This window comes from Spea bombifrons, chromosome 4, assembly GCF_027358695.1.
Source record: "Spea bombifrons isolate aSpeBom1 chromosome 4, aSpeBom1.2.pri, whole genome shotgun sequence".
Lineage (NCBI taxonomy): Eukaryota > Metazoa > Chordata > Amphibia > Anura > Pelobatidae > Spea > Spea bombifrons.
The window spans coordinates 53,833,446-53,855,248 of NC_071090.1; the positions used below are offsets into that span (position 1 = coordinate 53,833,446).

Genomic DNA, 21,803 nt, shown 5'->3' on the forward strand with positions numbered 1-21,803 from the left:
CTCGATGCCGCTCACAGACTTCAGCAGAGGGCGTGGCCTCCCTCTGCGTTCTCTGGTACTGCACAGAGGAAACAGGACTGGAGCAGAGTCATGTGATGTCACGTGAACTCTGCTAGGTTCTGCTTCCTCTATGCAGTACAGAAGACCCTCCCACAGGTAAGTAGCAGGGCTCGAGGTGCGGCCCGCGTAAGATCGGTTGCCCTGGCTGCCGATCTTACGCGGGCCACACCTCGAGGTCTCGTGGGTCTCGCGGGTCTCGCGGGTCGCATATTAAGATCTTATCCTGCAAACCACTCACTATCTATGTAGTTCTCTTATGAACTCTCTCCAATGTGTCAATATCCTTCTGGAGATGAGGTCTCCAGAACTGAACACAATAATCTAGGTGAGTCCTATACGCTATATTACCCAGAACCCTGCTTGTATTTTATGATACTTTATTGCATTGGAAATAATTACTCCCTTGTCCCTCTCTTCCGTTGTCTTTAACATAACAGTGCCCCCAATGCTATATTCTGCCTTTGGGTTTTTAGGTCCCAAGTGCATTTCTTTACATTTATCAACATTAAACCGCAGCTGCCACACTCTCCACCAGTCTACTAATTTAGGTAAATCGTTATTTAGGTCACATGTAAATTGAAAGTATATTAGTTTTTGCTTTAAATGTCATTAAAGCATTTGGTGTAAACAACATCATTATACAAAAACATCTGCTCAACTATTTTAACATAAAATTAACTCTTGTATTGTCTTGTCCTTTCCTGTCAGACGTATAATTTCTCATCCTCTCAGGAGAAAATGTACTTTGTATTCAGAATCACACACATACTATGCGGTATAGAATTTGCTACACTGTGTATGTCTCGCTTACAATTCAGTACGCCATTCGCTACTTTATGTTTTTTGACTTTCATATTTGCTTCGCATATCATGCTGTCCGCAATTTGCACCTCTGATGCTTGTTGCGTCTAGCCAGTGTCTCATAGCCCGTTCAATGAGCTTTGGGCCTGTCCTCCGCAGCATTTTGGGCCTGTCCTCCGCATCATTCGCTACAATACATGTATAATAAATGAGTATGAAATGCTGAAACACTTTGTATGTAGAGTATATTGTATATTATATACATACTGAGTCTTTTATTACAATAAACAAAAGGATTTTACTTTTTTACAGCGAAAACTACTATATACATATATAGATATGTAAATTAAACATGGTTTACAACACAGAAGTGCCAGTGTAAACAAATTGTGCACAGCTCTTTGATGATCATGTTATCTCATTTTAATAAGCTTCAAGGGGTTGTTGGTGGAGCATGCTGTTCAGGTCAGCATTGGAAATTTAGCCGAGCGTTCCTCCTGCATGAAAGTTTTGTGGCTTGAAGCACCCTATTCCTTGCTGGTGATCCATGCGCCTTGGGGATACGTCTCAGTTCAGCACGGCTGTCATCCAAGCCAAAGCCAAGCAGAACAAACATTGGAGCTTGGCCAGAAATAATCCTGCTCACACAGCCACCTCCTTCCCCTCCTTTCCCTAGCTGTGCCTTTTCACAATACTGTATCTTCCTCGCACAGATCCCTTAAATCATACCTCACTGAAATCTCAATCAGAACTCCTAGCGACTGAACGACAGCATGTCGGGTGGCAAATACATAGACGAGGAGGTAGGAATTGGCACTGTTTGTGGCACAGTCACTCTGGGTGTTCTCTCTCTGTCTCTCGCTCTCTCTATATATGTATGTGTTTCAATGTTCCTGGGCACACTAATGTGACCATGGATGAGTTGCTGTAAAGCAATCTTTTGCAGGCTCCAGAGCAGTTTGTTCCCTGACTTCTTATTCAAAGTGTGCAGCTTAGGCAAACTACAAGGGGAATTTTATCTCCTTAAAAATACCTTTATATGAGAATAACATTTCATGGGGGAGTAGAGAATGGAATGTAACTTGGCTCCTTCAGTTTGGGTTTTATAGTGCTTGGCACCCTTTTAACTATTGATATATTACTCAATAGGAGACGCTAGGAAGAGATGTTTGTTTTTTGCAGGTGTGCTGGTGCAGATATGGGGCACACATTTCCACTTTAAGGACAATGGAATGCTCTTTGACGAATCTTAAACCTGGGTGTACATGGTATAACAGCGTACAGATGTTCTAAGACATCAGCTCTAAACTTAACAGATCAGCAACTTGGTCATATTTTTGCTTCTGCAAGTAGCACATGAGCTAAAGATATTAAAATTCAGTTTCATAAAGAATTGATTTCATATAAAAAGGTGGCAGTACTGTATATAGCATTTCAAAAATTAGCTAAAATATTTATTTAATGTAATGACAAAAAAATGTTTATTGAGTTAGGGTCACCTTTAAACATGTACTTTTGTGTTGCAGGTGTCACACTAAACGCTTTTCATTAATTACGGTATATATAGAAAGATACTAATTATGCCAGTGTTAAAAAGTTTCATATGTGTGAACGGACTGATGACAGGCTTCCTAAGTTGTTACCACTAACATGTTCACATTTATGATAAAGAAGGTCACTTGTCCTGTCTCAAGTCCTAACACACTCAGGACAAGACTGGGTAGAATTAGGTTAGAATCAGGGAGTACATGCATTAAAGTGCCATATGTTAGAGAAACGTCACCAAGAGCGTAGAACTTGAGAGTTTGGGAGGAAAGTTGAATATAATGTTTATTAATGCATAATTATTTTTTATTATTAGCTCTTATTGAGGAACAAGCTGCTTGGGGTTGGCCCCTCGTATTATATAGTTGAGAGTGATGTGGTCTTCATAATGAATAGTTAAATGTTTACTTTTCCAGGGATCTCCTGATTCAAGGAACATACCACTTGTTTCCCACATATATATATGACATATAACACATAGGAGTTGAGGGTTTAGGTCATAATGGATGTCCCTTAAATGCAAAGTAGTAGTTCAATGGATGCACAATGCTTGCATTATGAAGCCCCCTTATCTTGTGGTTTCTTGCCAAAACATGTAATTGGTTTTTGCATCTACTTCTTTTAATACACTATACTACTTTCAGGAAGCTCCATGTGTTTACAGTAGGCCCAGCTGGAAGAAATCACAAAAAAACTCAGGTATTCGGCAAACTTTAACAAATTAAGCCCATAGATGTTTAATGCTTTAATACACACCCAGTCACCCCATTTGATGTGAATTCCAGTTCTCACCATTTACATTGTGGGACTGGGTAGTTGGAACGATTGTTAATGCAATTTTACACTATATGCATTTTATTTTGGTTTTGAGGATTTGAAATGTTGAAAATACATTGGATTATTCACCTGGGATTAAATGTATAAAAAGGGAAGTTATTGATATTTGGGCACATTGTTCTTTTTGATGAAAAAAAATGCCTAATTATATTCGCATCTCATAATCTGGATTACAGAGTATAGTGCTTTTTTAAATTCACCGCAGATGGAGTTCAACATGAGGCTTATTCTTTTAACAATAAAAACTGCAAATTCTTCCACACTTGGAAATACACGACATTAAATACACGCAGTGGAGTAATGTTCTATGTTTTGTGGGTTTCAATTTCTTAGTCATGAACTTGTTTTGAGCTTTCATTGTATTTAATTTCTTCCTTATTTTTCATTTTGATATCAGTTTCCTGTTTATAATGAAATGTCCCAGCCTTGGTATTTTCGATAACTCAATCAAGTTATTTTCTGGGTTCATTGGGTTTAAAGTCCCTGTCGCTGAAACCATATTTCCTGGGATATGGTGTTAGGGTTGGTACTGCCGATGTGAAATCAAACAGACTTGAATGTGCCTGATGGTAACCTGATGGTTTAATGATTGTTTAGCATTATTATTATAAACTGAATGCAAGTTTTGGCAAAGGTTACGCTAGGTGACAAGGATCCCTTTAGGATGAGGATTACAGTGACAGCTGACAAACATCAGCGAGTTGGAAACACTGTCCGCACAATCTTTCACACTAATCTATTAGGGTAGTTTTTTTGCACCCCACTGCAATTTGTCATGTGATGCCCAGACATTAAAAAGTTTGATCACCAACATGAAGCAGCAAAGGAAAATGCAGGTTTTATCGTCCCAATTGCTGCAGACTACATTGCACATTATGGCAAAGCATGATGGGAATTGCAGTCCATTGTAATCCAGAGTGCAGTATGGCCATGGCTCCCTGCGCCAAATTATACAGAAGTAACAAGTCTGTTAGTCTGTGATTTACATTATCACCAAGGGTAGCACATGCTACACGCATGTGAACTACAAAGCTGCACAGACACACGGCACATATTTAGAACTATTAAGAAAGGAATGAAGGGGGAGGATATACTTGGCATGTACACATCCAGCTGGGCACAGTGACTCAGACCTCCATCTATCCCTCTCTACATGTCAGTAATTACAGACACACCCAAACCACTTACACACAAGGGGCCCAGAGGCACAGAATGCGTACCTGGTAACAGCCTCCTACATTGATGTCTACATTAATACATCCTATGTTATGGCATGCTAGCTCAACCAATCAGCAGAGATCATATGTAGAGTGTATGTAAAGACATGTATGTAGAGTGCTACTAAATAAAGCCCTGGGTGCACATAGGAGTCTGATGCACTGCATATAATTAAAGAAGATTATGTGGCATCTATCCCTGCCTGAATTAAATGAGTCTGGGGCTTGTGAGATGCTGGGAAGAGCTGCTCCCTGTCCAGTGTATGGAAAAAAGTATGGGGATGGTTGCAGGGTGTGGCCCCTCCGGGCCCGCATGGAAACCGTGCGCTGTCTCCCGCACCCCCCCCCCTCCCGGGGTGTGACAGGGGTTGCCTGCGGGGGTGGTCGGAATCCCCCAGGAATGATGTAGAATTGGCGATCCGATGACCCCTGCTGGAGGCAGTCGGTGCTCTGGTACAGAGGGGTGTGGTGTTTTGCATGGATCCTTTTATAAACCAAGCCTTAGTTGTACAGAGAGAAGTTTGCTCTGCTCCGGCTGACAGCTCTGCCTCTTCCATCTATGGTTGCACGTTGCTAAAGTGCTTCTTTTCTTTTTTTTTTTTCCTCCCCTTTCCACTTGTCTTACATCCTCCCTCCCCTACACACCCCGATTCACCCCCCCATTCAGGGTGTACTGTACACTTCGCCTATCATCCGAGATCAAGGTAACATCTATAAGCCCAACAACAAGATCATGGCTGACGAGTACGCGAGCGAGAAGGCTGAGCGTGATGCCCACACCAAGGAGATCGACCTGGTCAACAGGGACCCCAAGCACCTCAATGACGACGTGGTTAAGGTGAGGCTGGCGCTGCGCAGGGAGAGGGTGTGCTGGGACTGGCCCCAGTGCACAGCAGTGCATGCCCTGCCACCACAACTGGTCTGGCAGAGCATGATGGGAGTTGCGGGTGGGTAACAGCTGGATATGCAGAGCTTGCCCACCTCTCCCCCTAGAATGAGCTTGTGGTTCCTAATATTAACCCTTAATGTCGTAAGTTTTGCACATTCACTTAGTGAAGCCTCTGATCTGTTTCATTCAGTTTCTACCTGTTCAGGGGCCATAGATTAGACATTACATTACACGTGTAGGTTGGCTATAATGTGTTGTATGTTATACATGTGATTTCTGAAAAGCTGTATATTATACCTGTTTAAGTAATGCACCCCATCTAACAAGGCTGCATAGACCCTTTGCCAATGCAATCTATAATGCCTGTTGGGTGTACAGCACCCATTAAGTAACAGGGTTGTCAGGCGGTATTCTGATTGTACCTGTTCAGAGAATGCTGTGGATGCATTAAGTTAACACTGCCCTTTTCATGAACCAAGGGGTATAGACATGCAGTGTGTTACTTTGGACATGTTGTGACATTTGTGTAATGTTTCATTTGTTTTGCTTTCCATTCATGCTGGCAAAGTGTGAAAAAAGTTTTTGAGTTCTGAACCTGAAAGGTCTAAGTTCCTGTCTATGCCTGAACTTGAGAGATTCCAGGTGACAGCACGGATTTAATCATTGTATTATTTAACATTAACACAAACTTTTCATATCTTGCATATGGCCAACCTGCAAGAAATCTTGCTCTGTTACCTATGTAACATACAGGGCTAACATGCTCCGTTCTTACAAGTGACACTGATTGGGGTTGGCCCTTCACAATGCATAGTGAAGTTGGGGAGATGAAATATTTACCTCCCCAGCAAACTCCCTCAAACTCCAGGGTTACTAAATACTGCCATAATAGTGTATTTCAGGCATCACAGAATATCTATTAAGTGTTTCGTTATTTTATATAAACATAGTATTTTAACTTGTTCCTGAAGCACATTTAAACTATTAGATGCTTCTCTCTCAGTTGCTGATTTACATGGAGGGATTCACAAATTCTTTCAAATAATCCCAGAGGATACTCTGAATAAAATGTTGAATAGTGAAGAGAGTTTACATTGCATCTGTTTGTAGATTCTAATTTATAATCCATAAATCATACCAACTACACGATGAGTAGGGTGTTTATGTGCCCCAGATCACAACATGTAGACACATCTATCAGTATTTTTTAAAAATACAGCATTACATCTCTGGAGCCAGGAGGAGCCGTATATGTTGCACCATTGATATGATAACATTTTGGGAAAGTAGGATCGGGCAGTGGGATGGTTGCCCCCCTTTTGACCTGATGATGATGAGATCTATGGTGGCCCCTTCTGACTTTCTGATACTGAGACATACAGTGCCCCTTCTGACCTTCTGATGCTGAGATCTGTGGTGCCCCCTTCTGATACTGAGGTCTATGGTGCCCTCTTCCGACCTTCTGATGCTTACACCTATACTGCCCCCCTCTGACCTTCTGATGCTGAGAGTTATGGTGGCCCAACTCTCCAAGACTTAAGGCTTAGAGCTACTTTAGCTGTGTCCCACAATGCTGTACATAAATGGATAACCTAATTGCCCCACTAAATATGCACACCCCAGATTCATGCTGGAATGAGTGTATTAAGGAAGGGTTTTATGCACCACTATATTGAGAGGGGGTCTCCTGTTTTTGTTCTTGAAGCTTGGAGTTTGACTTTTTGTGTGACCTATTCTTGTGACACAGGTAGTATTGTGTAACTCCACCTCTACCACGCCCCTGGTTGCCTTTTTTAGACTAATCTCCTCCCACAACCCACATTAAATTCTTACGCTGCGCCTGTCCCCTTAAATTAGATAATTATCTTCGTTAATGGAATGGGGAATTTCTGGATCACTGATCTACATTTTTTATCGAGATAAATACATATTATAGAGGTCTAATCATTTTAAATGCATTTTGACTCTGGGAGCTATTTAATGCTAAATTTATAGATTTTTGTAAATACAAATATGTTATAGCTTTTCATTGGCAAAGTGTCATGTTTTCGCATATACATTTTAATGGGGACCTTTCAATTTTTTTAATTGTTCAAGGACAGGGCTAACAGCCACATAAGTAGGTTAAAATGTGAAATATTGCTGTATCACTTATACAGCAGTGATAAACCCTGTGAACCACATACATATATACGCCACATACATTTACAATATATAAGTTTACTATGCTTACGTTTCCAATACATAACTTGCCCCGCCAATGCATTTTGCAGGGTGCTTGTATTCAGCATTGTAACCATAGGCACCATCATCGCAGCAACATTACACATTACAGAGGCATAGGGAAGGTCATGTGATCTCTGATTAATTCATTCATGTATTTTGAGATTATAAAACAGAAAGAAGATATTTTTTTTAAGTTTTGATTCCTAAATAATGTTTTCTATTCTTTTAATTGTAATTCAAGTGTTTTATGTAGTCCAGAAGAAGGGTTACCAAACCCTATTTTTGTTAACTGACGTAGAGCTATAAAGTGTGCCTTATTATAAATTAACCATTAGTTATCCATTACATACTGTATGTTAACACTTTTTCCTGTAAGGAACTGAAAGGTTTCCTGGCTCATGTGTTTCTTGTCTAAAACTTTACTTTTGTGATATCGTTCACTTGTTTATTTATAAGAACTTATTTTTTGTCAGGTGTGACATTTATGTCATAACAGTTGCCAATGCCTTCACACCTTTTCACATTTCATTTAAGACAATTATCGGATATGACATCATATGTTATTATCTTCAGTAGGGTGTGTTGTTAAAAAAATAAACATCTCTTTAAACCAGCACTTTGAACCATGCCTGTAAATGTCAAATCCAATTTGCAATCGTAGCAAACAACGATTGCTATTATAATTGCAAGGGTCTAGTTGACTAGCTAAGTTTTTGGAGTTGGACTGTGATATTATATAACCTGGTTATGTAATATTACAATGCAACAGGAAAACTTTCCAGTCGTATCTGGTCATCCGTGGCTAAATCTACACCTTACATTTAATTTTGCCAGATTAGGAACTGGAAACACTATGCTTGGTCTGCGATTTAGCTGAGCAGACCTGATTTTTTTAAGAGAATAAATAATGAATTAATATTGCCAAATTACCTAAAAGTCATAATTTTGGTGTGTCCAGCGCCAGCTTTAGTGTTTCTTTTGTCTATGCACCATGCCTCCGGTGCCCTGTCCTCTTTCTTTCAGAGCACCAAACAAAATCAAACACCACCCAAAGCTGGGGTTTATTATGCATGTTCCTGCATATACTAACCTAAACAGGACAGCATCCTATTGGGGTTGCTTCCCACAAGCTTGGTCCCCTAGACATTAACGTAGATCACCTAAATGGGTTCCGCTAGCCCTCTGCATGGTTGTCGTATTCTGATATATGCTAGAACAGTAATCTAGCTGTGCAGTCATCTTGACATTATACATATGATTTTTTATGATAACTCTGCTTAGAACGCCACTTATTAACATCCTTGTGGGGAAATACTCACAAGAAGAGGTCATAGCTGTGCATGTAATAGGCAGCTCCTATGATTAGCCATCTTGTGTAGTAGAGCAGCAGCTTTTGAAATTCATGTTGGCCACTCCAGCGTTAAAGGGTCAGACAATTCTTTAAACTTAATTGCTGCATAACTGGTAGCAGATCACCCTTTTTGGGTGAATAGGGTCCCCCAGTGCCTCTTGGAACTGGCCCAGTTACAATATGGAATTTGTCATAGCAACCTAGCAAGAGATGGACCACTGGGATATGATGTCATATAGAGGACAGCACCTACAGAGGTAACTTCTGTGGGGTGGCTGGTGAGCTGAACCTGAGTCAGACGTAGGGAAACCAGAATTCATCATTGCCAACCTCCCAGAGATAGACACTTTTCCAGTTCTTGAATAATGGGTATGGATAAAATCAGGTAACTCTCCAGCTGTTGTTCACTTAAAACTCCAATGAAACACAGGTTGGGAATGGTAAGAGTTGTAGGTCAGCATCAGCATAATGAGATACCTGACACAAATTTTATCTCTACATAGACATAGAGGGCTTTTCATACTGGTAGTCTTCCAATTATCATCTTTTACTAATGTGTTAGAAATTGTATAATCCTGGAGGCTTAAAATACCATAGCATACAGGTCACCTCTACTTAACATGAACCGACAGACAGTGGAAAACCGTGCACTATATAGAATAAACACGGCCTATATGCAGCATACTTGTAGAGTGTGTGTGACTTACCGTATGTTATTCCACTGACTCCAGCAAATGTGAAGGCACATTCACTGCCATGGCAATGTAAGAAAACATAGGAACTCAATGTGTGTAAACCAGCTGTGAAAGATATGGAACCATGTATTCTGTAAGGCGCACCATAAAAGCATTCCATACCTCCAGCCATACAGTGATCTACAAGCAAATTCCTATGCCCTGACCAGTGGAAGATTCGAAGACAGATACCATCATTACATAGCGTTCCGTTACTCCTAAAAGTGCTCGAGTAATTGAAACACATGTGGCTATGCTGTAGTTTAGTATGATGTTCATATATTTTAACATTTTGCCAGTCAAATATTAAGTGTAATTCTCATTAAGCTAAATTCGTTCAAAGTGAACTGTCACACAAGTGCTACATTGAGTGGAAATATTTGCTAAATAAGTAAGCGTGCCTTTGACTCAACAATGGACCTCAAATTCTGTATTGTCAGCGTCCCAATCTGCAGCTGTCATGTCAAATTCCACATCTTCCTATTGCACAGCAGCAATTGATTGAAATAGCGAATGCAAAGACTTTTTTTGTAAAATAATTAAATTATTTTGCTTTTTATTTATGGCAAGATAGTTTTGATGTTATATACAAAATTTATATCCCTTTTCTCGAATCCTTTGCAGCAGCACAAAGTGAGTGCATTGCATATATAAGGGACAAAACAGGTGTCGATATAATGTTCTTTATTATATCTGAATGATAAGTAATAGAATATTATTATTATTATTATATAGTACTATCATATAACAATTTAGAGTTACAGGTAAGGAGGGCCCTGCTCAAGCGAGCTTTCAGTAGAAAAGATTATACTGTCTTCACTTATTTTTAGAACTTATTTTCAGTCCCTAAAAATAACCCTTAATGATAGTAATTGTAATATTTCTGTCTTAAAGAAAGTATTTTTTCTGACATGGATTGCTTAATTTAAGCAATTTGTCTAGTCTCTCTCTCTGTGAGACTTACTGCTGGGAGCCTAAAACCCCATGACAACGATGGGTCAACCTAAGGAAACTGCATTGGATGTGGATACATGGACAGAGGATGCAGTGTTGTTATTTTTTTCCCATTACCCCTCCCCGGCTATTTGATATTATATTTTTGTAAGAATAAAGATTCAGTCTGCAACAACTATCCAGATGTTGCTCCTTTGTTATTGAACCTCTCCTTTTTGCACCCTATAATCTATTCACAAGCTTACGCTGATCTCCCCAACTGGCCCACTTACAGCTGTGTTACTAGTAACGTGGGCCAGTGACTGTCACCCCTCTGCCCATGTCTGTTTTGCTACACATAATAAACACATATGCAATGTTTATTCATGATTTATGAACCCCTTTATCTAACTCTACTGGATTGTACTGGCTTTTTACATACACCTTTTTTTTAAACCAAATTTAGCATAATTGTATTGATTTTCTTGCTAAAAAAATTCGACACATCTGCCTTTTTCCTGATGTGATCTCTATACCACCTTATTTAGACAAGCAAAGACTTTTTTCCAAACAGTTGTTAGGCAGCTGCAGCCTAATGAACTGGCTCTTCTCTGTTCTCCTTTGGAAACCAGCACCAAGTAACCGTCCAGAGGAAAACACATAAATGAAGGATTACAATATGTCAGTGGAAAACTGGTAATGAAAAACAGTTTTAACTGTAAACATCAGTTTTCTATTTATATGGAAACTGTAGCCCCTCTCTTTCCATTAAAACATGTTTAAGTTTTAAAGCAGACGTCTTGTCACTGTGTACAACAATGTTCGAGGAACAGGATTCTTAAAAATGAACCCTGGAGACCATTTCAGTGCCCGCATAGCATGCAGAATTGACAGCCACCATGTTCTAATTTCAATGGGCTGTCCATTCTCAGCAGAGTTGGTGTCAAACCTATTTGAATGCTACTGAAATCTCACTAACATGAAATGGATATGAAATTACTATGTAAAACTTTAATTTGCATTCTTGCAGATGAAAAAGTCATTAACCTTTAGGAGAAACTGCAGCTCACCACCCCCTCAGTAGCCCAGTTTTCATGCCACTTATGACTGTACCACCAACACTATTTACTGATCTGTGGGCTGTTCACGGATCTCCCCAACCAACCCATTAATACCATGGAGACCAGATTTATCATGGTAATATTATTAATATACATTAGAAGATCAATAATGCAAATGGGAGCTTTAACAATAGAAATCAGCTCACCATCTGCCCCAGTGTGAAGAACCAGGCTAGTCAATACGCATAGGACCAGAGTGATGCAGGTGCTTTGGACATGCACCTGTAGCCTGGGTCAACAGCAGGAATTACCCAACATATTTATTTCATACTCTCCTATTACATGTTTGTTTTCTATATGTGCAACAGTTTTCACATTGTGAAGCTTTATATAAATAGCTAAATGTGCCTCAGTCTTGAATCCCTTCCAGACAATGAATCAACATTTGCGTGTTATGGAACATCTCCAAAAACATATTTATTAAAAATACAAAATTGCTTTATTGTAGGCCAGCAGGAGATTGTGCTTTTTGAAGTTTGAGAGACACATTTTGCTTCCTGTATTTGTTAGCTGATAAACTAATCTTGAGTGGGAAAGATGGACATTCCAAAACAGCTTAAGGTGAAAGATTTGCATTCTTCATGAAAGATGATAAGAAATGAATTTTGCACTTGGAGATCACAGACAAAGCTTTAATAGCAAGGCGATGACTACAGTAGGCTGACTAATCTAGCAGAGCAATAAATAAACTAACGTGTCACTGGAATTGTATGCACTAAGCATAAAAACAATTTACCCATTATGTACTATAAGATACTTTTAATTAGAACTCTTTTTGTTAGTAAGTATTTTCTCTGGATCTTAGCTGTAACCATTTAAATATTAATAAACAGCAATGCAGTTTGACAACTAAACCATATGCTTTGTATCTTCATATCTAACAGTTCCTAACTAAAGTGACCCTATCACTATTTTGTTGAAACAGATAGTGTTGCCTCACTAATTACTGGTACCCCCATTATATTTTTGTATTTCCAACTACCCCTTGCCACTAAGCCTGACATCCTTATTGCTTGGGATGGAAAAGCATTTCCACCATGCTTAATGTGAATGGAAAAGACACTTCATCTACAGCATACACACACTGAAAATGTCCAGCTGTATCCAATATTTATTGAATTATACATCTGTCCTTAAGCTATGTTGTACAAAGGTGAATTCATAGCCCAAGCAATGCTAAGGGTGAGAAGTGCCCTTGTCATGACCTAGAAAATGGGATAATTGACGAAAAAGTGAGTATATAGATGGGTTGCGTTGAGTGTCAAGCATGTCAAGCATGGGTAGATAACAGGTGTAGACATCGGGGGGAAACCCTGGGTATGGCAGACACATCTTAAAGACAGTAAATGAGACATCAGTTCTTGCGACCATGATTTACAATGTATATGTTACACGCAGCGTGGGTCCTTTTATTTTGTACCTTGTCATTGTGTGGATCATAGTCATCGTAAAAAAATGTCAAGTCACCAATTTAACAAGCTGACAAGTTTCTCCTGCAAGGAAAGTTGCATTGTCTTGGCTAAATGTATAACTAATATAGAATTATCAATGATTTAACCATGCATTATTCAGGGTGATCTCGTCCTTCCTTGCAGGAATAATATGTTTGGGTTAACCCTTTATCATATGGTTAGTTTTAATCACTGCAGATTACCTGCTAAATCCGGGTTAATTAAAAAAGTCTTTGGGGGACCAATATACTTATTGTAGTTACAACCTCACAATGTTCCTGTACAAAAGGGTCTCTATCATACAGGATGAACAACCCTTCCTGTCTTCAAAGAACATTCTTTGAATTTGTTGAGAACTAAACTGTACATGGTCTCCCACCTAATGTAAGTTTATGAGAAGGAATGCAGGACGCAGCTAAATATTTTGAACTGATGTCTCTATTTGTAGTGGTGTTGCTTATTCAAATCTAGTAGAACATTCTGCTGGATGGAAAATGTGACATCACCTCTGTATTCGTTAGTTTCAACTAAAATAATAATTTTCTATATAGAATTTATAAAGGCATTTAGGGGGGTTTAGGTGTGAGATGTTAAAATTGTTACTGCATACATGTCATCTCATATAGAGCATAATGTAATAACCAGTATGATATATTGTTGAGTAATAGCAAGTAATCCCAGGACTCTATATCCCAATATACTATATCCACCAGAAAAATGACACAGCACACCTCTTCCATAGACATGGTAATTTATTCCAACATAAAGCCTTTCCTCTGATGGGAGGCTGCTCCATTTATCTACCAGTCTCTCAGTAAAAGAAAACTTCCTTACATTACATCTAAACTTCTGACCCTTTTTGACTATCGCCTTTTGCTGGCTGATTCCCTTCGATTTCCCAGGTGTTGACAAAAGATTTCAACATTTTCAAGGAATATAATGTGGCTGCTATTAAATGCGAGTCCTCGTGTAAAACTCGCAAAGGATTTTGTAAGAACTCAACCCTGTAGTGAAGCTCAGGGAAGGAAGTGCTTGTGGTGGGACAAAGGTTACCTGCCATTTTCAGTGAACTGTGCTGAGGTGAAATTATGACCAACCTTGGTATTTAGCTGTGTTACCAAATTCCATAATAGAAAAACGAATACAACTAGCAGCATTCTTATGGTTGGTTCTTAAAAGCAAAAGCTCTGTTTTGCATACATGTGCTGGCAGTAATATGGATGGTTGGCATGAACTGTATCCTAATTTGGAGTGAGAGACTTTTTCAAATTAATAATGTAATAGTCCATCATAAGGGTTTAATGTCGTGGCTTGCTATCCCTGACAATCAAACGGTCCTAGAAACAAAAGCATGCATTATAAAATTGTTACTTGACAGGTGATAAAGCTTATGCTTTTGACCCGGGGACATGTTAAGATCTGTTGTCCCACAGCCCTGCCCTCTCCCCTTGTATCTAATACGTACTCACACACACTATCAACACACGCTTACCTTGCCTTCTCTTCATAGGTGCTTGAAGACAATGCAAGCTGCCAGCCTACTGCTATGGGGTCATGTCATTGTCTTTTTTCATCCAAATTCCAAGTAAATTCTGTCTGATTTTCCTTCAGTGACTTGACAAACAAATAACATGATCTTAGGAGAGCTCCTCTCTGTGTTCTGAAGATAGTTTTCATTCACCACATCTGTTATACTCTTTATAGCTCTGGTTAATAGTAACACATGAAACAAAGTCAATACTCTGCCACATTACCAAAAAAGAATGTTAAGAGGACAATTGTCCACGTTCCCAGGCCCCAGAGTTTAATATGTGATGCCGGTCACATTTTTTAATAAAACGTAAGATGAAGTCGGAAGAATAATGTCACAGAGCTGACTTTCTATGTGTGATTTGGGGATAATTTTGATACAGTACAGTTAAGTAAAATAGCCCATTACATAGCTAGCTTCCCTGCTGCGATAAATTTGCTGATGCGGTACTTGTAGTGAAAATCCCTAGGAGACAGGTTATAGTCAACAGGGACGCAGAAGAACTATTAGAGCCTCGAAGTTGCTTGGCTAAAACATTAGAAATTTCTAAGGCGTTCCAGATTTCGATGGCTTTTAGATCTTTTTTAAGTTCAGCCAAGTAGGGAATAGACCCCAGACATGGGTGGAAATAATGGCAAGGATTCAGTCTGATTTACAATGGCATCTAGCCCAAAATATGGGTTTATTGGGTGGGGGAAACAAGCTTGGTGCACTTGGAAATTATGAAATATGTTTGTGTTTTTAATTCCTAGTATGAAGCTAGTGACTGTCAAAAAATAAAATCTTCATGTCTGCCTAAAACATTCCACAATGATGTACAGTATTTCAGTGACTTGTACTTTAAAAATACCTGCATGGCTTCAGGACCATGTGCTCTGCATCAGGGGGAATAAAGCAAAGTTTAATGATGTTTAATGATGGGAATAAAGCAACGTGTAATGACATTGATGTTGTCATACTCAAAGTTAATCGGAAATAGATGAATCCACAACAATTATAAATGCAATAATCAGGGCTGTTTGTTGATGTCTGTTACTATACTGTCTAACATTTTATTTCTCTTAAATCTCAAAAAAGAAATCAAAGTCCTGACTAAATTAGCTTGATGGCTAAGGATGGAAAGTTACACATTTCTGCATGTTGACTCATGACTAATTCTCTTCCCAGCTGAGTAGCATATGTGACTACAGATGTAACGTTTGGTAGGAATTACTATGCACATAGTTTCCATATATAACACAACATATCCTAAAGTGGTTTCCATGGCAATCAGGGCATCGAATCAACATATTTTTTTTAAATGAGAACCACATATCCAAGATGGTGTTAACGTGGATAATTTAATGTAAATTTTCATTGAAAAGTTATTTCAATTCACATTCCATTAGTGCATTTTATGAACCATAGGCAAACCATTTTTCCAATGGAACTAATTAGGACCTTAAACTGCTACAATTGGACAAAAAGAATCCAGATGTGACTGGAGACGATTATGGCTCAGTACTAGCAATTAACCAAGTTGGCATGTAGCCCATTGGGCACACCAGAACATCACAGAACACAAATTAAGTGTATTGTTACACAGCAGTAAGAAATGTATTTTTGCAATAGAAAAAGCTGCAGCCTGATTTTCAGCTTCTATTAAATTTACAAGGTGTCTTTTCCCACCTACCTCCCTGCACACTTCATGCAAGAGACATGATATATTTAGCTCTAAGAACCCCCCCCCCACACACACACAGTGTACATGTGCAGAAATGTATCCCATTGATTTCAGAAGAAGCACTTTCCTGCCCTGATTGACTGCTTCAAGCAGCCAGTCCGTGGCATGAAACATCAGACCATAGGGAGGGTAGGTAGCTGCAGCTCTGCAGCTTCTCCAAAAGCTATCCCCCCCCCTTTCAACTTTTCATAGGGCACGTGAAAGTACTATGACGGTACCATTGCAGTTAAATGAATGTTCCTAGAAACTGGCCAACTTGCTATTTTGTTCCATAATTACTCTTCATAAGGATACTCCTTCCTGTTAATATAGCAGTATGAAGGTTATTTTTTTTTGATTCGATAGATGACCCTCTGTCTATTTTGAACAATTTGTAGCCACTTTTATATTTTTTCATGCAGTATACCCCATCTCTGTGTAGGTAGTTGAAAGATACCCCAGCAAGGACTAGGATGGTGGACAGCAGAATACTTAGATGCTCTGATCCAAATCATCTGGGCAACTAGGTTATATTTTCATTTTCAATTCCATGTAAGGCGGCATCCTTGTATTAATTAAGTTCTTAGAAGCATTGCCAATATCATAGCGCCCTCTCTTGGATTAAGGTCCCATTTTCTTTTGATGAGCAGCAGAGTGTTCTGCTCATTTCCTTGATTGGCAGAATATTTTACTTGCCTCCACCAATTAGAATGCTTTTTCATCCGAGCTTTTATTAGCATCTTCTCCTATAAAACTAAACCATATGCCGAAGACCCTTTGAAACCACCTGAATTGCTCTCTCATGTATATGTATAAATCTGATCTCGCCCTGCATACGACTTCATTGTTTTCTGAATTATTAACGTATAGAAATATTTTCATATTGCCTACATAAATGGAGTCATTAAGGTGAACCGGTGCATTCATGGCAGTAAATATATATCACTTTGCAATATTTGCAGTGCATTTTTCTGTAGACTTTGATAATTAAAATGTAAATGGCACTGTGTGGGCTCTGCCCGAGTCTGAGTTTTATTAGGATTTTTAATAAATTGAAAAATGTGAAACTTTCTAGCTAATAAAACATCAGTTGCAATTCAGAGAAATAATTCATCTAAGAATCCCTTTGATGTAATTCCCAGGAAATGACACTTACTTCACCCAATATATCGGCTTGTTTTATGCTGCTCGGTTTCTACATGAAACTTAAATAATTTTGCCAAGATCCTTTCCATAGCTGATGGGCAAAATGTGAGTTTTTTATTGTGATTACATTTGAGTTACTACTTTTCCTGATTGAGGTGATGCCCTAAGAGTATCTTCGTTAACCAAGTGAAGGATACTCAGTCCTGTAATCCATCATGGCTTTTTTTTTTATCGAACTAAGGATTTGATGGGAGGAAAATATACATATGTAAATTCTAAAGCAGTCCAACCTTGATATGGCTTAAAAATTGGAAAAAAAGTCATTTGCAATAGAAAGTAGTTCCCAAGTGTAAAACTACCTTATTTGCAATTCCATTTGCTATATAGATTTACTTATTTAATATCAGATGAGGCCAACTTTTATAGATTATTATAGCGGTATGATTTTAATGATTTTGTGCTGTGCAATTTCCATATGCAGTTCTATAACCTTTGAAATCGTTATCATAAGAGAGAAAATGTGAAATGTTATGATCGTATTATGAATGGCCTGGACGTGTTAACATTATCAATGGATATTGTATTTACTCATCCATCAAGATAAAAATGTTATTTTTCCAGAAATAACATTATGTCTTTGGCGTTGAGATTAAACTTTAAGATTAATATGTCTCCTTGTGCAAATGAGGTTTTATAGCGGAAGAATAGTTCCGCAGATCATGAAAAATTGATGTCTGGTAGAGATGCAGAAGTTTTAAAAATGCCTGACCAATAATATAGAGTTTACAGGATTTCTGACAGTGAAGTAGTAGTTCACCAGGGGGAAAATACAATATTCTGCGATTTAGTCTTTCCAGTACGTATAGATTACTGTCTACTTTTAAATCAGACTGCCTGATGGGACGTAATCTATAAAACCGAACATTTGACATTTTTTTTAAAAAAAGAAAACTATTAGATCCACAATAACCTGGTGCCATGAGTTTGTAACAAAATAAATATTTTGGCCATTAAAACTGCTGATATTTGAGATACTCTATTGTATTTATTTTCCTGATCCCTTTCTGACATCGAAAAAGAAACAACATAAATTGATTTATGATAATATAGATGTAGTTTACATATCTTAAGCATACTAACCAATCCAAGGAGAGCCAACAGCATATGATGTCATGTGTAGGTCTCCACCAGTTATGCTCTGGGTATGTTACTGGGGAAATGTTTTGTTGTCACAGCATCCTCCACCTTTTAGCACATGTACAATATACCCAAGGTGCCAACAGTGCCCAAATCAGGACACTGGCCAGGGAATCTGGCAGCCTGGGTGTCTGCATTGTAAGTCTGTCCTTCAAAATTGTGTTTAATGCTTTGATATCTTGCTTTTTGTTGGATAGCTTCTGTTCTAACTCTTATTTTTTCCATTATAATTTTGTTGATATACCATATGAAATAATGTGTTCTAGTGTAATGAATGGTGAAAAGTATTTCAATGTCTTTAAAGCCACCTGTCCAAAACCTCATGTTGTATCTGTTTCAGATTGATTTTGAAGATGTGATTGCTGAACCTGAAGGAACTCACAGTTTTGATGGTATCTGGAAAGCCAGCTTCACCACATTCACCGTCACAAAATACTGGTTTTACCGCTTGCTGTCGGCAATCTTTGGCATCCCGCTGGCTCTCATCTGGGGCATATACTTTGCCATCTTGTCATTCCTGCACATCTGGGCAGTGGTGCCATGCATACGAAGCTACTTGATCGAGATACAATGCATCAGCAGAGTCTATTCCATCTGCATTCACACCTTCTGTGACCCCCTGTTCGAAGCCATTGGCAAAGTCTTCAGTTTTGTCCGAATTACCGTTCGCAAAGAAGTATAGGTGACGTTAACTAAGAGGAAAAGGTCACATTCTGAGTGTCAGTTTTCAACTGCAGAGATTTTTGGGCACTGACATAAGATCAAAGAAAACACTAGATGAGTTTATATCAGATGCAATGTAATTATCAGAATTTGTATTGTCTTTAGGAAGTTGACATTTTGTGAAACAATTCATATGTTGACAGCCATATGTGTGTGAAATACTGTTTTGTTTACTTTCTATGCACCTTGTACTTACATGTAACACGTATATTGGTGCAGCACAGAGACTAAGAAATCCAACAAAATCATGCTGATATTTTCTATGACAATTTTTGGGTGTGATGCATAGAGCTATTGCAGTGGAATGATCTATGCAGCTTGGCAGGTTGTGAAAGAATGTTCTTCCCATTGTATTATCAGCTAACTGCTGTAGTTAAATTCACTGGTTTGATTTCCGAACCTTTGAGTGCCAGAGGGTGACTATCACGTTGTATTGTAGTTTGTAGGTCACCTCTCTAGTACGTAAAGGGTTTTCTGAAATAAGGCTACACAGTTTTTGCAGAATATTGACTATCACTGAGAATGTAATAAGCCAACAATGCTTACATTCTGTGCAATCACTATCTTTAACCTCCTAGTCAAGTAGATCATCTCATTTCTAGTGAGATTTCTAAATTCAGTGATTCTATGGATAGCGTAAGGCAATACCTTGGCACTAATGCATGCTACTGTATACAATGTACCGAGAACATTGACCATAATGGAGCAAAGACACAGCTTTAAGACATTTCTTGTGCCCTTTACCAGCTTCTGATAAAGCGATAAAGGCTATGTACAGTATTTTTGCAAATATATATTTTTCTACCTGTTCTTGCCAAAACAGCAGATTATTCGAGAGAGGCAAGATCATGACACCTTCCTCCAGCATACCCCAGAGTGTTATACTGCTAACAATACTATTTCACTGTGATCCTAGCTGCCCTAGTATCAGATATCACTGCTGCCTCTAATGTTTACACCAATTCATTTTTGTAAAAAATGGACACTGGGAAACCATCTGTTTTTAGTATTATCTCAATTATCCATCCAAAAAAGTTGAGATTTCTATTGGATGGTTGACTGCAAAACTATCAAGAATTTTGTATTCTTGAGATAAAAACTCTAGTATGTTCATGGATATTAAATGTGTGATAATAAATGCATCTATGGCTGTTGCTAAGCCAGCTTTTTAATATAAATATATATATTTTATTTCCATTGATTTAGTTGCTTACTTGTTACACTACAACAACACTTTTTGCATCTGATGTACATGCCACTGCTTGGTTACTACAGTCAAACTAATGTTTGTGTTACTTGCAATTTTCATTTATATAAAGTGAATTATAAAGTGAAACTTTTTGATTGTGCTGTTTTTGTACGTAAACGTAAAGCTTTGTTTTGAAAAAGACTCAAAAAAGACCAAGTCTATAATTTACCCAACCTTCATGCAAAAAACCGAAATGCTTGTTTAAAAGCATAGCGACTGTGATGTGACGTGGAGCAATCTGCAACGACATTAAGTTGGTTGTTATGGTGGTTACAACACTTTCACTTCTTTGCACCACAACTGTTCTTGATACATAACTTCTCATGTCTATTTTGGTTATTTTCTTTAGTAATACACTTAACATCATACACAGCATCCGTATAAAGATATGGTCCATTATATGGTCTATACTAGGACATATTTACCATCTAATGCAAGTCTAACACATGTCACCAATGAAGACTTGCCATGATGCTTTAAGCATAAAGAGGCAACATGTACTGTCTGCTATCAATTTTTATAATTTGGGTTCTTATAGGTAGTTGCCAATTACACAGAACAGAGTAGTAAACCACTTGAAGATTAGCTCAGAGTCAACAGTGCTTTGTTTTATTAAATTAGCAATCAATATGGTATTTATTCCTAAGGGGTTTTGCAGCAGATGCCTTCTGCCTTTCACATACCTACCAACAGTCCCAATTTTTGCAGTAGAGCCCTGACTTTGCTTGCTAGTGGCGCTAGTGTGGCAAAGGGGCTGTTCAGGTAGGACAGGGCAGTGGTCATGCCTCCTGTACCGCTCACTTAAGAGTTGGTCCTAGATACTTCTAGGGCTGACGTTGCCCCTTTCCACACACCCTCATTTCAGGTGTCTGAATTTGGCCACCTGAAATGTAGGGATATGCTTTCATAAACCGCCTTAGCTTTCTGGAACACGAACTAAAATGTAATAGTATAAACCACAAAAAAACAGGCAGTCAGCCATACAAGCTATAGTTTAGCGGTTCTGCATTCAGTTACCCAAAAATGGTGGACATGTTCACCTGTTTTCCATATGAATATGCATTCAACACTACATACCTAATACCTAAAC

At 38.5% G+C, this 21,803-nt stretch overlaps 1 protein-coding gene across 1 annotated transcript; it reads left to right on the top strand.

The window, feature by feature from the left end:
• The first annotated feature begins 1,515 nt into the window (after positions 1–1,515).
• CAV1 (caveolin 1) lies at positions 1,516–20,800 on the top strand. The gene is made up of 3 exons (XM_053463493.1): positions 1,516–1,664; positions 5,128–5,298; positions 19,082–20,800. Exons 1-3 carry the CDS (start codon positions 1,635–1,637, stop codon positions 19,421–19,423), a joined length of 543 nt encoding a protein of 180 aa, XP_053319468.1. The 5' UTR covers positions 1,516–1,634; the 3' UTR covers positions 19,424–20,800.
• Positions 20,801–21,803: the final 1,003 nt, after the last annotated feature.